Genomic DNA, 18,841 nt, shown 5'->3' with positions numbered 1-18,841 from the left:
TTTAAGAGAAAAGCACTGCTTGGTTTTTAAGACCATGCCACGTGCTACTTGGAAAGCAGGACTAGGAAGCTGACTCCCATGCACTACAGAAAGATGGCTCTAGCCATCCAGCTGAGCCGGGTCGTGCTCGGCTCCTCAGAGCGGGGGCTGTTCTCATGAATATTTGAGCGCACGGGCAGAGTTCAGGACACAAACACACCAAGCAATGTGAGGGTTCAAAAAAAAACTTACTACATGCTTTGGATGGCATAAACTTGTAAACTTATCAGCTACCTCAGAAAAACTGAACAGAAGTTCACATCTGGTGGTAGCAGAAGGTAGGTCACCTTTCAGTTGCATCTAACTATAAGGCAAAGCTATGCCGTGGCACATGAACTCCATGGGACAGGGGCAAGACTGTAACCCTAGAATAAATAATTTACTGCAAATTCGCACCTACCTCAGTGTAGCATAATTTCTCAATATCTTAGCTTGTTTCTTAGAACTTCCCACATTTGAATGATGAAGCATTACAACACTAAGTCATTATCATGTAGTTATAAAACTAGGTGACAAGCTGCATGTTGAATGGTTTAGAAGTGAACTTAGCTTTTCAATGAATTTGGAATATACAGAAATAATAACAGATAACACATTTTTGCTATCTGCAATCCACTTTTCTTAACACAGTTAAAATAGTTTAACTATTTTAACTATTAATCGTTTAATAGTCCCAACTATTAAGCCCTTGCTTGAACAGCTTAAAAGGAACACTCACTTGACAGAGCTTTTAATTTTCACTTGTGACATGCAGGCTTCCTTCACTCAGCCTCATTAATTTTCTAAATCTCCAAATGTTTTGTTCTACTTCATAAAACAGATTCTAGAGTTAAAACAGGAAAAGATTCCTAGTTTGGAATCAGGTTGGCTTTTTTTTCCTCCCCTTAGCTTTCTACTCAGATGTGCCAGCAGAGAACTGCATGTCTGAAAGAGACTGCTACAAAAGGAACAGAGGAGAAATGTGATGATCACAGAGCAGACAGCTTTTTATTTGTTGTTTACTCTGAACTAGAAAGAAAAGAGTACCAGGCCAAAAGTCATTCCGTTAGTTATTAAAAATGACTGATCCTAACTGATCTATCAACAGTTTCTAATGCATGCTGAATATATCACTCAACATTTACAGCCCAAACTGTTGACTGAGGTTCATCTATATTCATGAAGACACATGGGCATATCTACTACTGCAAGAACTAATGCTGATGTAGTAATAAAAATACACAAAACCACTGCATTTTTTCAGAGCATCCATGGAGGCAACTTCAGACTTGAGAAAAGTAACTATTTTTATATTACAGTTTTATTTCAAGCACTGTTTCTTACTGGATACAATTTATACATTTTGCACTATATATATGTATTAATTGAATACTTTCCAAATTATACCTAGATAAATATATTACTTGCTTAAAATTATTCCAGCAGTATCTTTTCCAAGTTACATTTTGCTAAGTGTTAGTTCAGATCACAGGAGAAAAAAAAGAGAAAAAAATTTTAAAAATGCTTTGGCAAAACACCCTTCCGTGGTGATATCTTTAAAAGTACCCTGAATGCCAGACTTCATCCATTCTTATTCTGGTAGCAGTCAAATGGATAGGAGGAAACATATAAACACAGTTATGCTGCTTTATTTAAAGATAATTTACAAGAATATAGATCTTAATTTTTCAAAGTGTGTGGTCTCGTGTTCGAATTTCGTCCAGTCACAAAACTGCCTGCTGCTTCTCAATGTACAATGGTGCAACATGCTTTGGAAACCTCTAATTGCATTGTTGCGATGGTCACTTTTAAAACAAAGTTCCTGGTAACCCCAGAGCTTGTGTCAAGGTAAGAGGACCACCAAAGGTATCAAAACAGAGAGCAGCAGCATCGTCACTGAACTGCACACATTGAGCTTCTAGGAGGATTAACGGTTCTTGTCACAGGCTCTTGACTGTAGTTGACAATATCTGCCTTCACCACCCTCTGTCATAAAAGAAAACACAGTAACAATCAGAAAATATACCTTCATGCTGGCAAAGCATTCAACAGATATTTTACTTTAATATGACAAGAAAAAATGAGGCAAAACAGACATAGGGGTTTTTTTCATTACCTGATAGAAAGTCTTATCAGGTGCTAATTCTTGTTTTAAATACCACTTTATTCACACTAAGCAGAAGTGCCTTGGTAGGTTTTCACAACACCACAAAAGGAACATGACTTTTTTGCAAAAGCAATGCATACAGCTTTACTTCCATTAATTTTTTTTTTAAATGGAAATAATGAAACAAAATCTGTTCACAAAGACTATGGCATTCTTTAAGAATAATTGCCTAAGCTGTAATTGGAAATTGTGAAGTGCTTGGAGTAAGGACAAACTTGCGCACAGGAAAATATGGGCAGAATTCAAAGCAAATTTCAAATGCAACTATACTTAAAAAAAAAACAAACAAACAAACCAAAACCTGATAGGCAGACTGACTAAAGACAAAATTAACATAGAAAGAACATCTGAATACCTTAACTATTTATTTTCTGATACATATCCATCAGATAATACCCACTCTATTTACAAAGCATCTGATAAGACTCTCCTACGTGAGGAGAAGAAATGAGATTCCAATTTTGTGCCCATTTTCATCTGAGGAAGCTATGTAACATTTTGGATATACAGCACTGAAGGACCTTCCTAATACATTAACATGAAGTATTTCAAAGTTTCTATGAACTATGTGGTTATTAGAAACACCAGATACTTGTACACAGAGTTCCAAATTAATATGGTATTACAAGTGCTCACAGATAAAAAAATGTATTTTTCCAATAACACTAACAGTTGTTACTTCACACAAAAGAAATGTAGGCTGAAAAAAACCCCAAGTTTTCCACCAATACCTGAACTACTGCATTGAGCAGACTTTGCTTTGGCAGTTGGAAGTGGTGTGACATTGGTTATCTTCTTCAGGATATTTCACTAGTTCTGCCCTGACAACATGCTGTTAATCATGCATCAACGTAATGGATAGAGGGCAAGGAGAAGAATGTAAAAAGAAAAGAGAAGGGAGAAAAAAATGGAGAGATTGATCAGTAGTTGAAAAGAATGAATGAATGACATAAAAAGATTATGTGGAAGCAAAGCAAAAATGCGGTTCTTTATAGGCCTTACGGTGACACAAAAGCAACATGTCTAGCTGGAGGTGTCACTGACAGCATCAGGGCTGCTTCTCAAGCTGCTTCAAAGACATGCCCTTTCAAAGCACTGAAGTGGAATATTCATACATGCAATCAACGAGAGTGTATTAAAGCAGAAGAAGGGACAGAATAAAAAGGAAGGCAATTCAGTGGAAGAGAAGATGACAAAGGCCTGTTCCTTTAAGACTAGGGTACTTAAATATTAGTCAGCTTCCTATCAACAATTTTAACAACTGCATTAGATGTACACACACATCTTTTCCATTACATAACTATCGCATTACAGCTAAATATATATAATCAAAAACAGTGACATACATTAACAACCTCACATCTAAGTGCAGCAAAGCTTTGATTTTTCATTAGTTCATATAAAATAAAAGGCTCTCATTTTTCCCCTTAAAGACAAACAAAACTGTTGAAAGTTTTCTCACTATTAATAAGAGTGTTCGTGCAAAGGGGAGTAAAATTCATAGAACAATTTCAGCAAAGAACTAACAGAAGAGGTAGGTCTGCTACAAAAAATACCCTAAACCAGTTTAATTTTTTTTTCCAAATAATTCAAATTTTATGCAACCTATTTTCAAGGTTAAAATGAATGGATAATTGAATAATTATTATTATTTTAAAGGAAACTATATTATTATATGTATTATATGAATATATAAACAGTATATGTTAAAGATTACCTCTGTAAATAAAAACCATATGTTAAACAAGCAACAATAACTGAATTGGCTGGTAAGGGATCTGGATTTATTAGCTGCTGATGTACTCTTCTTGAGTTTAATTGATCACATTCATATTATCTTATCTAGTGTACAACACTCATGATTTACTGGACTCCTGGTTTGATGTTATCAAGGGAAAGGTTGCCAAATCCCATGTAAGGCAGTAGTAGGAGTTTTAGCATTAAACAGTGTTATCTGACCTCACAGGACCTAGTTTCTTCATACCAATCTTTTGCCTAGAGCTGAGGGGGAGAAAAAAGTCTTGCGATCAGTGGGCAATTAATTGTTCCTCAAAACATTGGTCTAAATCCCATCCTGTAAACACAGGCATGTGAGTGACCCATGCTTAGGCACGTTGTAGCAAGAAACTGACTATCATAAATTACTTGGATTTTCCAAAGGAATTTACTCTAAATAAGAGTAAAAAAATACCACTGCAACATTTCTTTTATTAACTTCACAGTAATTAAAAACTTGGGCTTCTTTGTATCAGTTTCTATGTCAGTCATATAATTGCAATGGTTCAAACCACTGTCAGTAAAAGAAATAACCCTTCTTGGTGCAGGTGCTCTGAATTCCAAATCAGACTTATCTGCCAAACATTTTCTTGCTGGCACACACACCCTAGTTTGCTGAACTGGCATTTAGTTAAAGAGAAAACTATACATCATTTACAAAAATGCTAGCTTTTGCCAACGCCATGGAACAAAGCTATACCCCATGCAGTTTTTACACTATGGTTGAAAGTAAAAAATATAGAAAGAAAAACATTTGATTAGTAAAGGAGCTATTTCCTCAAATTTCATCAGACCCTTGCGATTTAAGAGGGAGAGTACACTGAGGACTGAAAATAAGTCAGAATCTGCAATTTTCTTACTTTGGAACTGTTCCACTTCAAAAACATGCTCTACTTTCCAGTCACACATAAAGAGTAATCTAGTTCTTTGTTTCACCACAGTTTTGACCAAATAAAGGTTTGATTAACGGTCATCTCAGCATGTTAACAGACAAGGCTTAGTAGCTCTAGCTGAGATAGTTTAAAAACTTACCACCCCCAAATGTCTGTCCTATTCCTCTGCTGGAGATCACTGCTGCCAAAGGAGAGCTGGTGGAATGTAACGTGTACTTGCACCTCATCCGCTTCAGCACAAACTCTGGCAGCTTCACTTAAAAACAACTTTCAGCAGCAGTTTAAGCTAAGCTGCTCGACTTCACCCTGATGTGGCCAAGGCACATGATCGCCTTCCATTTTCTGTTTCTGCTGTGGGAGTGATAAATTCCAGCAAAAGGGCAGTAACAAATAGCTTGGGTTGCATTAACATCTTAAACTGCTGCAGCTGTTTCTAAAACAATGCATGGTAATTCTCTAAGGCTTCTCCTTGCAGTTATTTAACATGAGTTATGCTGTTAATTTGAAGAGGACCAAGAACCCCATCCACTTTTCACAAGAGCTTCTGCAATTCTGCCAGTTATCAAAGCTCTAAAGTCATGAGTCAAGCCCCGCAACTTCATACAAGTTAAAATAATGTGTTTGGGATTCCTCTTACTTATTTCTAACCACCTGTGGGTCAGTTACTTCTAAGATCTTCCTGGTGACTGTGACAATTAGAAGTGATTTTAAACAAGAAATATGATCTTCAGGCATAAAAATCAAAAATGCAAGAAATAATTTTTAAAGAGTATTCTCAATATGAGACAATCAGTAATAATGAAGAAATGCGTCATAAAATATAATTCACACCTAGCATTTCACTGTTGCCATTTTACACAAACTCAGTATTTCATCTTATACTTTGTTACCATCTAGACTGAATGAAGACATCTGATGTTCTCTGACAAATATGTACAAGCAACAACCTTCTCATTTTTCAAAATGAGGAAACCTCACATTACACAAAATATGGAAAATTCAAAGACATAATCCAGCATGTAAATAGTGCACATTTGTAAAAACTAAAATGTATTTTAATTTTTGTTTAAAAATTAAACCTAAGTCAACATTTGCAATACTTACTGATTTAAAGATTAGTTGCACTTACTATTGTATTTTTTCTGTTTGTTTCTTTATAGCATCTATCTAGCATCCATCTATCTATCTACTTGTATAGTCCAATAGCTAGAGTATTAAATGCATAAAAATTTTAAGGAACATATTCACGTAAATGTTCTACAACTGAAGGAAGACTGTTGCTCATTTTACAGGCAGGGAGAGGGAACACAAAACAAACCAACCAAGGCACCACCACCACACTAAGGATCCTCTACCCATCATACAAAAAGTCTGTGGTAAACCAGAAACCAAGTAATGGCAGCATCATCTAACACCACCTCCTTCCAGCCAGGAGACCAGCTCCATGCTTTTGGGAAACAGCATAAATTCCTTCAATTAGTCTTTTCCACTGCAGACTAACAAATTTCTCTCAAGAAATGCCCTTCTATTCATCTCCCTGAGGATATCGCGGTTAAAGTTTTCCTTCTGCTATTTTACATAGAGACTTTACCTTTCCTGTCTTCAGAAGTGACCAAGGTATTCGGTTCTGTAAAACAATGAACCTTAAGGCAGAGCTAACAGACGCTCCAATACGATTCCCATTGGTTTCTCACTGACTTAAATGTGGGTAATTCCTATGGCCCAAAATAGTACTCTGAAAGGAAGCAAACATCTTACAGGTAACAAAGACAAAGAACTGTTGCTTGTTTGGAATAGATCAAAACTACGCTTGATTAGCAGAACTTTGCAAAGTCAGGCAGCTGCTTTCCAGCTTTAGTTACATGCACAGTGTGACTTGGGCTGTACCTGAATGGCGACAGTGAAGTTTCTCTTCTGTCCAAATCCATTTACTGGCTTTGTTTCTACTATTGCTGTTGGGTGGTTTGTTGCTGTTCTTGGTTTTTCAGGGGCTTTTTTACCTTTTTTTCAATCACTAAACTTGTATTCACATAACAGTACTGTGCTGGTCACAGTATTTAATTTTATACATATTAACTATTTATAAGCTATTGCTACTGCAATTTGTGTAATACTGACTTTGATTGACGTATTGCATATTCCATTGATCTGCTCAACAAAATTAAGAACTGTAATTACAATGCTAAGGTAGGAAGAAGCCTACTTAAAGCTGATACCAATTTGACAGAGAAAGTTATGTACTCTTGAGTCAGGGCTATATAGAGCTTCTTATTTTAAAAACAGCCTAAAAATAGACACTTTCTGTAGAAAGCCTCCATTTTCTGTACAACCCCATTTCCCATATTCTCTTTTTAATTTAAGGTATCTGCATACCTGTTTACAAGCTTACCCCTCAGTTACGAGAACACGACACCACACCGCACCGAGAGGTCTAAGACCGATATTCCAGTGCTAGCCAAACAACTAAAGAAAAATTAAAGAACTCTTTATGTGCTGAATTATTTATACGCGAATAACCATAGAGCTCAGAACAATAGATGGATGATGCCTTAGTAGTAACACATCATTGAAAAGACACAATATTTCTCCACCTATAAATTACAGCTTTTCAAATCTCCTTAGCTTTGCTTGTTAGGTGTGCACTACGAGTATATTTTAGCATTTTACTGTTTCTAATACAGTTTTCTAGTTAACCACTTCAATACAGATTGTAAACACTGCTGTGGCAAAACACTTTCAGAAATTACATATTTATTGTATATTTCAAAAAGCAGGAGACCAAGCTGTATGTAAGATATGTTTTGCCTTTCTTTTAAATAAACTTGTTGACTTATTTTGCGGTTCTTTTTAATGTCGGTAGTAACTAGCAGTTCCAGGATATTACACCACTAGAACAGCTACCTTTTGCTTCAATAAGTAAATTTAAAATAAGTGTATTGTAATCTCAAACATTGTTATATAGTGAGGGTTGCCTCAGTACTATAAGCGTTGTTTTTGAGGTTTCTGAAACTGGGTTTGTATAAAATCTTTTTCGTTTAAACCTATGCATACAGTCTTCCTGGCAGGAAATATATTTTTAGAAGCAGGAACTAGGAAGGGGGTAGTAAGGGAAAGGCGTTATATTAGAAAAACTCTTACTTGATTGCTTATTTGAACAATTCATAAAACGTCATAAAACGGTGTTCTCATTAGAGCTGTTTCACATACATCAATTACTGAACAGCATGAACTGCAGCAAAGCTCTGCTACAGTTCAGAGCAGGACACGCAGCAGGGTTTTGCCATGTATTCACAGTGAAATTGCTATATTCTCATCCCTGACCAATATAAGAGAATGGGGGACAACCTTCTTGATGACCTTCTGACTTACTGCTGGGAAACATTCTTCTCTCTCTCAGCCCTTTCTTACTGCAGAGGAAATGGCAGAAAATCCCCAAGATAACACTCATAACGCAAAGAACAAAACAGAAAATGCAAGGGCAGAAACTATGCAGCTCCTTAGGGGGAGATTACTTGGTACGGGTACAGTGCGAAAATAATTGCAGATGCCAGGGAGCCATAATCGCTACCCAAACGCGTGATTCTACAGGTCTGCCTGCTGTTGAGAACGGGCATGCTGAACCAGAATAGGATTCATTTCTCATCTGCACGTCAGAATAAAATGGGAAACAGTGACTACAAAGTCAATATTCCTTCCCTGAGGCAGACTGCCACTACTGAGGAAAGAATTCTTGTCCTGTATTATCAGGCACACAATGAAAACTAAAATCTGCGATTAACCAAACACAGGATTTCACATAGTTAATTCCTGACTCTGACTGACAAATATTTTTTCCTGCACGATTACAATGAAGATCGATGTAGAACATTTCCACTCACAGAAGCTTATGCCTTGTATCACTTAAATTTGTAGTGTTCTAAAATGAAATTTATTGTTAAATATGTAAAGAATTAAAAAAGAACAATATCATAAAAACTGTATCTAACATCAATGTACAGTAATCAATGTATATATAAGAGTGTCTTCCGTGGTACCTGTATATGCGTACATATAGAGGTTTTAATTTCTAAAAAAAAATTTAAGTCCTATTTTTAAACAAACAACTCTCAAACTAAAGTTTTTTCCTAATTTTTTGAACATACATTTTCTTGTTTCAGCAAGTTTATCATCATGGATGAATGAAGAATTATGATATTTTAAAAAGCTGTTGTGAAAGTAAATAATTGTCTTCAGAACAACAGATGTAGCTTGCTTTAAAGAACAGTTAAAGAGTTGTTAATCTGCAATTATTTTTTCAATACAAAATAAAATACTAAGAAAAAACATGTATTTGTGGAAAATTACCTGTGACTGTTCCAATTCTGCTTTGTTTAATTTGATGCCAAGGATGTCAGCAGCAATTCTCTGAAAACAGAGGAAGACCTATGGAAAAAAAAAATTAAATTGCATTTAAATGATTAAAAACAGGCATCCCTGACATCCCCGAGGTTCTTTCAAACATATCAAACCATTCTTGAACTGTAAACAATGAAATATACAAAATTATGACCTGCGCAAAACAGATCTGAAAATAACCTCACCTGGCACATTCAATTTTGTTTAAAAATTGGAGAAAACAGCTCAACAATGCTACAAGGAATGAACAGTATGCTGCATTGTTAAGCAACACTTCTACTCTGCCTCTGGAGACCTAAGTTTAAACAAGCTTTTACACAACCCACCTCTCAAATACTATTCTCAGTGCTATAAAATATGAATAAGGGTATTCACTAATGTTTAGCACAAAAATATGTTACCAGTGTATCATGCAATACAGATGGAGGCTTCTGAAATGGAGGACAACAGAACTGTGCATCAACATCACCAAAATCTCTACTGTACACATTTAAAAACATTCACAATATGAAAGCCAAGCAATGATACACTTGTTCTGAAGAGTCCTGCAAAACATTACGTGCGTTATACTGAACACAAGTACCTAGGAAACAAGCAAGATGGCTGGTGTACAGCACGCACCAGCCTAGCAGAGTTAGACTTGGGACATGGTTTGACAGATGACATGGGGTGGCAATGCTATTTTAGATAACTCCTTTACTTCATCTCAATCCAGTCCACCAATCTTACTGTTTAGGCAGCTACACTTTAGATGAGATTAAAGAACACAACAGATGTTAAAGAGGAGCAGCTAAAGCTCGCGCTGCTGCTGAACACTCTACCATCAAGCTACACCTTATATTTCATCCACATAATTTAACTCAGCTCACAATCTAAACTATGGACAAACATTGCCTTTCATCAGGCAGCTGCCACCCCCAAAAAGTAAGGCCTGTGTAAAAGCTTTTAGTCATTTTCAATGAAAATTCAAAACAATACCATTTACACAATCTCTTCTTACACCTGACATGGAAATTAGTAACGAATTAGTGGCACAACCAACAAGTCACAGTAGCTTCCAAAATAATTTCTCTTTCTCTCAACTACTGTGTCTAGTACTCATCTATTCTACTAGCATCCACACAGCGAGAAAGGAAATCCTGGACAGGCTTACCTTTTCCAGAGACCCACACCAGGCTCTCAAGTGTACTGAGCTAGATCACCAGCCATGAGGACGCTTTGTGCACAGAGCACCAGGTGCGAATTCAGTGCTTTAGTTAGCAATTTGATGGGACAGTTAGCTATACTACATCTTTCATGGAAGTTTTTCTCCTCTGAGGAGACTTTTGGGCTTTCTCTGTATATGAAATTATCTTTTGCAAACAAGTCTGTTGGAAAGATCTGAGGTAAACAAAACAAATCCATTATCTTAACTGAGTATTTAAGAGTCCTCTAGTCTGCATCCACAGTAGCAATGGATGGCTGCTTCTGAAATCACTGTTTAGGGTAAACACCCTCTTTCCTGCACAACTATGCAAATACATGAAGATTTTGAAAGGCCAGTGTGCGGTAACAGTGAAAGAGTTAATTCAAATCTATACTGAAACTAAAAATGAACTACTGTAAACTGTATCTCATACCTTCTTGTGTTAGTGGATATTTAAACAGAGATTTCTGGTTAATGTTTTCTAGAAATGTTCAGATTTACTTTTGTTTCTAAACAGTAAGTTAAAAAAAGTACAATCAGTATATAGAGTGGGATGTTGCTGTAATTCATTAATCAATTAAAAAGATGTAATTAACATTACAAACAATGAAGGAATCTTTAATATATCAACCTTATAAGAAGAACTGCTTTTTCTTCCTATTACCAAATCCCACAAAACGGTTGTCTTCTTGAGAAAGGAATAAATTTGATCAGATGCACACTTCATTGACAGAAGCATTACAAAATTTTTCTTGTTTCTAGCATATTATGCTAGAAATTCAAGCTTGAATTCTCACACTTGGAAAAAAAAAATTATGCCAAAGATTTAACACAAACTATAAGGAGAATCAGGATTCACTGCATTTGTAACAGCAGCATTGTTAGACTTTACAGAATAACTATTATCTTATAAAATTAGGCAGTCCAATGTAGTTTAATCAAAGACCTTAAAACAAGTTATTCTATTTATGTTACAGAATTATAGTTCTATAGAATTGAACATGGTCTTACTGTTCAATAACATAAAAATAAAGTAAATTATGGTGTCATAAATAGGAGACAGATACAGGACTTTTATGGGAATGATAAAGTCTTTAGGCATGTCAGGGAAGTCAAGCAAAACATACAGTGTGATTTAATTTGACTGATACAGTCAACTGAAAATGAACTTTTCTTCCACAGGCTTCCAACTATAACAAATAACCCAGTTAGCTCAGAGTCAAAAGATTTTTCAAAAAATGTGCTCTGCAAAGCATTACAAATATCAGAACGTTCAAATTTCAATGGAGCGGCAGAGGGAGTGTATCTCATGGCCCAGGACCCATATTAAAAATTTGATCACAAAAGGGTCTTGTGACATTATCAACTGTTGAAAGTTTCTATATTGATGGCCTATAGATGGGCCTCCACCTGGATTGAAGGAATACATTTAACTACAGGCTGACAGCAAACAGAGATTCAGCTGGTCTCAGTACTCATGCTGATGTGTAAGCTAGACCATTTCCATATTAAAATCTGTACCTCAAACTGCAAATCAGATGAGAAGCCACTGTTAATTAATAAAGAACATACACACTTATACAAAGATCTATTTTTCACACAAGCACCTAGGCAAAAAGGGCCTGCAGCAGCCAAAGTTCTCAATGGTTCAATACATGAAATATAATAAAGCTGCTAACAATGGCTTTCTTTAAAAAAAAGACATCTACAAGGATTTTCTTTTTCTTACTTACAGAATCTCCTGTCTTGGCCGACACGAAATGGCTACTGAAACTGTTTTCCTGACAAAATCGTTGGTGCTTGTCAACTTTCACTGTGCGCATATGCTCCAAGTCAACTAAAAACAAGTTGAAAAAAGGAAAAATTACTACAATGGAGCTTCAGTTAGTTACCTGTCTTAGCAATTATTCATCGGAAATACATCAGATGTAATCTTTTCCTTTACAGAGGTATGCAAATACAAGTTTCTTTCTTTTTCTAATCATCTGCCAAAATAAAAATAACTAATCACCTCAGATTAATTTTATTTGCAAAACTAAAATGAAACCACAAGTAAAATGATACCATCAAATGCAACAAATTCATATCTGAAATAACAGACAAATTTATTTTTAAATACACACAAGCAATGTGTAACAACTTCACTGCCAAATGCATACAAAAACCTGAGGCGGAACTAAGTTTGGAGCACTTTGTTTGCAAGCATGATGCATGTTGGAGATTCCAGTGTAATCTAAAGACTTATACAAAATAGAGTTCACTAAGCACATCTGAATCTACATATTTTTCTAAGTAAAAAATGTAAATGAGTTATACAGAATTTTATTGCAGAACATGGTAGACCAAAACATTCACTATAATAAAAAAAATTAACTGAGTAAAAAATTGATGCTTAGTTACTTGTACATGGAGTTTTCAATTCCACACAGATACAGTTCAGAAAATTAAAAACAGCAAAATGCATACTTCAAGAGTCATATGTATTTTCATTTTTATCATTTTACAACCACTGGAAGCAGAGCAAAACTTTTAAATGGCATTTTATGTTGAAAAGCACTGGTTGCTTCCAAAACAACATGGAACTCAAGTCTTGCACAGGTTTTATTGTGTACATTCCAGTTTCTCCAAATCTGATCCCAAGGTAACTGGAACCTATATTGAACAGTTTCTCTTTTTATTGCATTACTGTTCCTATAAGGGTGTTGACTCAATGCCGTCAAATTATAAGGCAAATATATTCAGAAGGATTTAAGGACAACCAGGCTCTTTGAGTCAATACCGGAAAAAAAAACTTAAACTGATTTCCTGAGGAAGGGACCCAACTGACTTGTAAAAACTTGTAAATTTGCAAATCTAGTAAGCCTGCATAATAGTGTCATTTGATTATCAGCTGAAAAAATGCTCTCCTACTACATAAAAGGCTTTATTTTAAAATGATATTGGAGGTCTTTAATTTGTAGGCTCTGGAGATTTTCTCTTGGAGATTTTTAGTCTAACAGGGGATTCCTACACCCCATTTATACTGCTTACCTTGGTTAATGTTGAGTTTTTGCCACATATTACTGTTCCTTGTACATCAGTAAGGCCTTGTTTATAAGAACAGGCCTAAAATCATCCAGTTACCACAGGCATTAATTTGTGAAGGACTAAAATACTAAGCTATTAACACTAAGGTTTGTAATACAGTTTTCCATAACACTAAAAGTAAAATATATAGTTTCATAAAAAATAGGAAGAACAAATACATTTACTAATATAAAACCCAAAGTTAATATGAATTTTGTTAAAAACTGATGCAGTCTACGTAACAGCAACTTAACTCTTTTCTCTGAAAAACACCTACCAGAAGACAGCCTCTGTTGAAAGGCTTTAAGAATAAAATACAGCCTACTGCCCAAACCATATAATTATTAACTATTATTTTCACTCTTCACATATTAGCTTTAAGTACAGCTTGGAAAACAGCAGTGACATTACTCTTTTGGGAAAAATAAATACATATTATCTTTATTTCTATTTGAAGAGCTTTTAAAGCAACCTTAACCCTACCTCTAAACTTCACTCACTGTATTTCTTCAACTATACCTGAACTCCAAAAATCTACACACGATTACAATAAAAATAAATAGATAGATAGAATTTACACTGTATCCCTCAAAAATACCAAGACATGCTTACATAAGTCTGTGAAGACAAGCTCACAAGTTACAATCTCTCTCAAACTCTCTTTTCCAGGAAGGGGAGAATAGGGAGTAGAAGAACACAACAGCATGCCAAAAGACTGATGAACTTTCAGGAAGAAAAAGCCACGGCCATATTGGAAATCATATCCTCAAATGCTTCCTATCTTCTATTTGAAGAAACATCAGGAATAGTACATGGTTGGTGAAGCAGATACTTTACTACAGTAGAGAAATTAAAAGCACACAAGATCCTAAAATCTAACAGACCGGAAGTGAAAATCAAGGTGAAATTATGTTTCTGAATTTTGTGTAGTTCTCAGTCCCTCTCCCCACTTACAAGTATTTCACCTTGTGCCTTCTGAATTATAGGCAGTCTGCTGTGAACTGTATGGTTACTGTTATGCCAGATAACTGCCAGGTAACTGTCCATGTGCACACTCTCAGCCCACAGTAAATGCAAGGCAATTCATGTTACATCAGCTCTCAAAGAAAGAGGGCACAGTTCTAGTACAAGAAAAGGGTTTCAAGCGTTAATAAATATTTAACTATAAAAAGTTGCAGTTAGCAGTCAATGAAAGACGACTATGCTAACTCAAATTACTTCGCATTGCCACAGGCTAAGGGCAATCATAGACAGCTACTAAAGATCAGCTAAAATACAGCAAATAGTTACCCACCAGTGCTCTTTCTTGAATGTCTGATGTTGGTCAGCTCGACAGGCAGAATTCTTAGCACACCAGGAGATAAGTCTTGTCCAGATTTTATTTAGACATCATAGCAAAAAGACTTTAAGGAGGGATTTGGAGAAGAAAAATGATTTTCTAAAAAGATGTTTATAAGGAATGCAGTGACTTTATAGTAAGAAAACTAACAGCTGGCCAACGTGGGCTGGTTTGATGAGCCAATTAACAGCAGGAATAGATATCTTGGGATGAAGGATGATACTAGAATGCACTTAAGCCATGAAAAGCTTAAAGGCAAAGACAAATAAGTTTTGGACAGAAAGAAAGAGAATCAGATACATAAATACAGTTTGATTTTACAAAGCAGGAAAATGATCTTGCAGAATATTCTAAATTACTAGATAACATTTCACTGGCCAAGAAAAAGGAATTACTGAAATTAAGATGCAAAATAAGAACATTTTAACTGTGGTAATGGTTATAATAGGCCATATCTAACAAAGGTCTCAAAGAAAGAATCTGAAGATTTGGACACACATCAAACACAAACATTTAGAGAAAGGCCCAAAGCGAAGTTTACACACCAGATGGTACAGTTATCCTCCTCATCTGAAGTGAATGACAAAGACAACAGCAGGGGAAAATTAATAGGTCCATTTTTACCAAGTAGAATGTAAATTGATGGCTAGAAATTCACAATGGGATGTCTAAAGGAGACACAGGGATTTTAGTTTGAAAAGTGGAGAGATTTAACTATTTGCAAACAGTGAATCTCTAAAGCACACAAGTGTTACAAACCAGTACGTTGGATTAAATGCTTGGATACAAACTCTTCTATCTCCATTAATAAATTATGGTTTCTGACCACGAAAAGCTAAAGCAACCCCGAGATGTGTAAATTTTACAGAAAGCAGCGAGAGCATTTCTTTGATCTACCACTTCTAAAATTCTAAGTCTTAAAAATGGGACCAACAGGAACAGCAGTTGAAGTAGAAGTTAGCAAAGCAATAGTTAAAACGTCAAAGGAGTACAAGAACATTGCTAATTCCCTGACTATACAGGAACCACTTCGTATATCTGCATTAAATGGAATACGTAAATAAACCAGGTAAAAACTGACATCAGGAGAACATCATGAGCAATGGGGGAGGGGGAGGGGGAGGGGGAGAGGGAGAGGGAGAGGGGGAGAGGGAGAGGGGGAGAGAGAGAGGGGGAGAGAGAGAGAGAGAGAGACAGAGAGAGAGAGAGAGAGAGAGAGAGAGGTCATAGTATTGTTTCCCAGACTGGCCTGATGAGGAATGAAAAAGGGGCTCATCAGCCCCCAAAGTAATTTTGAAGTCCCTTTCTGAGGAAAAAAGCATTCACAATATGGGCTGCTGCCCTTTGCTCATTTTTATGCCTGAACAACACACTAAAAAGCTCGTGTAACACACACAAAAACACCCACAGTTGCCAGATATTCTCCAAAATTATCTCCATTGTCTTAGCTGTCTTCTTCCACAACTCTGTTTCTAACTAACTAGCCAAGAGCTCAGCCTTTTGTTTCTCTGGAATCAAACCAAACATTCACCTTTAAGCCTGTCTGGTGTGAAGAGTCATTTCATTAAAGTTAGCAACATAAAGTGCTGCTCCATAACTAACAGATCTGTATGCGTTTGTATGTACTGGTATCCCATACAGAACCTGGCACAACAAAAATATATGAGGAACTTCAGGAATTCAGACATGACTTTCACCAAGCCAGACAGATCCAAGTGAAAAAACTCCCCTCGCAGATGAAACCAGCATAGATCAGTGTCTGCTGTAGCAAAAGCAGGTAAGGCCTGCTAAAAGACTCGCCTCTAATGAACTCTGGAGAGTTCAAATTTGATTTCTAGGTGAGACTAAACAGAGATCTAGTGAGGTGAAAAAGAAAACAGAGTCTAGGAGACAAGTATGAAACTCCTGTAGAAATCCCAAATATACTCCAAGGCATTCCTGAAGATGTGAGAGAAAAGACAGGTAAGAAGAAAACTGCAGAATCTATCTAAGCAAAAAAGATGTAAACACCATCATGGTCACCTCTGTGAAGAGCAAGTGACATTTCAAAGACGACAAGGACAAAAGAGTCGTTTTAAGTTAGGACCACCAAGATTTGATTAGATCACATCTTCAGGTCATTTATTCTAACAACATTTTCATTATCATTTGAATTGCTGATGTACATCACTTGTTTGCAGTGAAAAGCTGATAGACAGTGTTAACTCAAAATGGAAAAGGAAATTGTATTTTAAATGATTGTCTACAAGACTAGATATCAAATGATAAAAAAATTCTGAGAAAACACTTCAGACAGTATAAATAGTTATTCAACGTCAAATCTCTGTATTACTTTAGAAATTAAGAGTCAGTCACTGAAATTGTGTTTTATTGGGTAGTACCAAGGGAATAGAAGAACACTAGATAGCGCTAGATAAAACACAAATGGGTGCTTACGGTCTACCCACACACAGCCATCCAACAGCAATTCAGTCTTGATTGAATAATTCTGCTATTTTTGACTTGAGACCCTGAAACCACTAATGGTAAGTGAATTAACACTGTATTTGTCCCTCTACACTATTTAGATATATGTACCATTCCTTTAAGATAAAAAAAGGCTTGCAACAAGCCATGCAGCATCACTGTGCAGGGACAGATGAGCGTTTCCATTCCATTACACCGTACGTGTGTGGAAAACCAATAGTCAAGCAGCTCAGACACTATGTTAGTTCACCTGCTTCACTGAAATGAATTAGAACAAATATAATCAGTTCGCCAGAGTTTGCTTCAAGGAATAAAGTGTGATACCAAATCCCACGGCTGTATTGTCTTAAAATTAGTTACATAATTAAAATAAAATACATGATTAATTACATATGGAACAATTTACCAGAGTAATAAAACTGGTACAAACATGAAGCCAGTAAGTGTTTTAAAATACATATCAAGAGTTAGAAGAACGACAAATGTTCTGATTTTACAATCTTTCAAAATGCAAAAAATGTAGCAACAGTGTATTTTCATTTAAATATTGTCACTCAAGCCAATAAATGCACATACTCTAAAAAGACAACATAACATCATTTTATGCAGAATGTAAAGGCTGCTACTCATGCTATTTAGCTCCCTTTCCCACAGGGTTGCCAGTGCCTTCTTTCATAACATCACTAGAGAAGAACACCATGTAAAGCTACAGTCTTTTAAAGTCAGAGAACATTCATTTTGCATGAATCTTCCTTTCAGATAATTCTGGAAGAAACACAAATCTATGACTAGTACAGGTACTTCCAGGCAGCTGAAAAAATAGCGGCAGTACTTGTTCAAAATGGCATAAACAGCTGAGTGGCATGCATAATGCATGTTGAGCAAGTCTGAATGTTTAATAGTTTGTTGGCATTCCTCCTGGATCATGAGATTACACTTGTAAACTATAAGGCACTATACAGTCATTTTAGATTATTATACCAGTGATAACTAACCTAGCCATTTTCTAAGCCATATGTATCAAAAGAAACCTAAAAGAGACAGTTCAGAGAATTTCAGTAAAGGGATGCCTCTCCACCCAAACCTGACCGACTTTCACTTTCAAAGCTTGCAATTGTAGTAACTGCAAGGGAATCTGTAACAAAGGGGCTGTTCTCCTGTTTAAGCTAAAACTTTTATTGATAATGACAGTATTTGCTATTAAAATTGGCATTAACACATACATGAATTTACAACTATCTAGTTTTGTAGTTATCATGCATATTATAACTATCTTATATTTCAATATAATCAAGGATAGTTTTAAAGTTATAAGTAAGCATCTATATTAATCTACGGTACTGCACAAAAATATATTCTTTTATAGTATGCTGTGAAAAAAGAAATATAAATCTTTCTGCAAAGTATTTGCAGCTGTTCACACAAGGTATACAATTACATAATGTTTAAATAATGAGCTATCATGATTAGCCCACACAGACATGACAAGTAAAATGCTTTAATAATTTATTAATTTGATTTACATGTGCTTAAAA

At 35.7% G+C, this 18,841-nt stretch overlaps 1 protein-coding gene across 2 annotated transcripts in view; it reads right to left on the bottom strand.

Annotated features, from left to right (window-relative positions):
• Positions 1–1,007: 1,007 nt before the first annotated feature.
• The window catches only part of RAB28 (RAB28, member RAS oncogene family), a 68,554-nt gene continuing 50,720 nt past the window's right edge, over positions 1,008–18,841 (bottom strand). The window contains exons 5-7 of one of the 2 annotated variants that reach the window (XM_075091853.1): positions 12,169–12,272; positions 9,199–9,276; positions 1,008–2,004 (exon numbers count right to left, since the gene is read on the bottom strand). In XM_075091853.1, coding sequence (XP_074947954.1) covers positions 1,912–2,004; positions 9,199–9,276; positions 12,169–12,272 — 275 coding nt within the window. In that variant the 3' untranslated portion in view covers positions 1,008–1,911. Of the gene's footprint in view, positions 2,005–2,866; positions 3,018–9,198; positions 9,277–12,168; positions 12,273–18,841 lie in introns of those variants that run through there. The other variant, XM_075091854.1, reaches the window with a different exon arrangement.

The sequence above is a fragment of the Phalacrocorax aristotelis genome, chromosome 4 (assembly GCF_949628215.1).
Source record: "Phalacrocorax aristotelis chromosome 4, bGulAri2.1, whole genome shotgun sequence".
In the NCBI taxonomy this organism is placed as follows: domain Eukaryota; kingdom Metazoa; phylum Chordata; class Aves; order Suliformes; family Phalacrocoracidae; genus Phalacrocorax; species Phalacrocorax aristotelis.
This window is presented reverse-complemented; position numbering and strand designations above follow the sequence as displayed.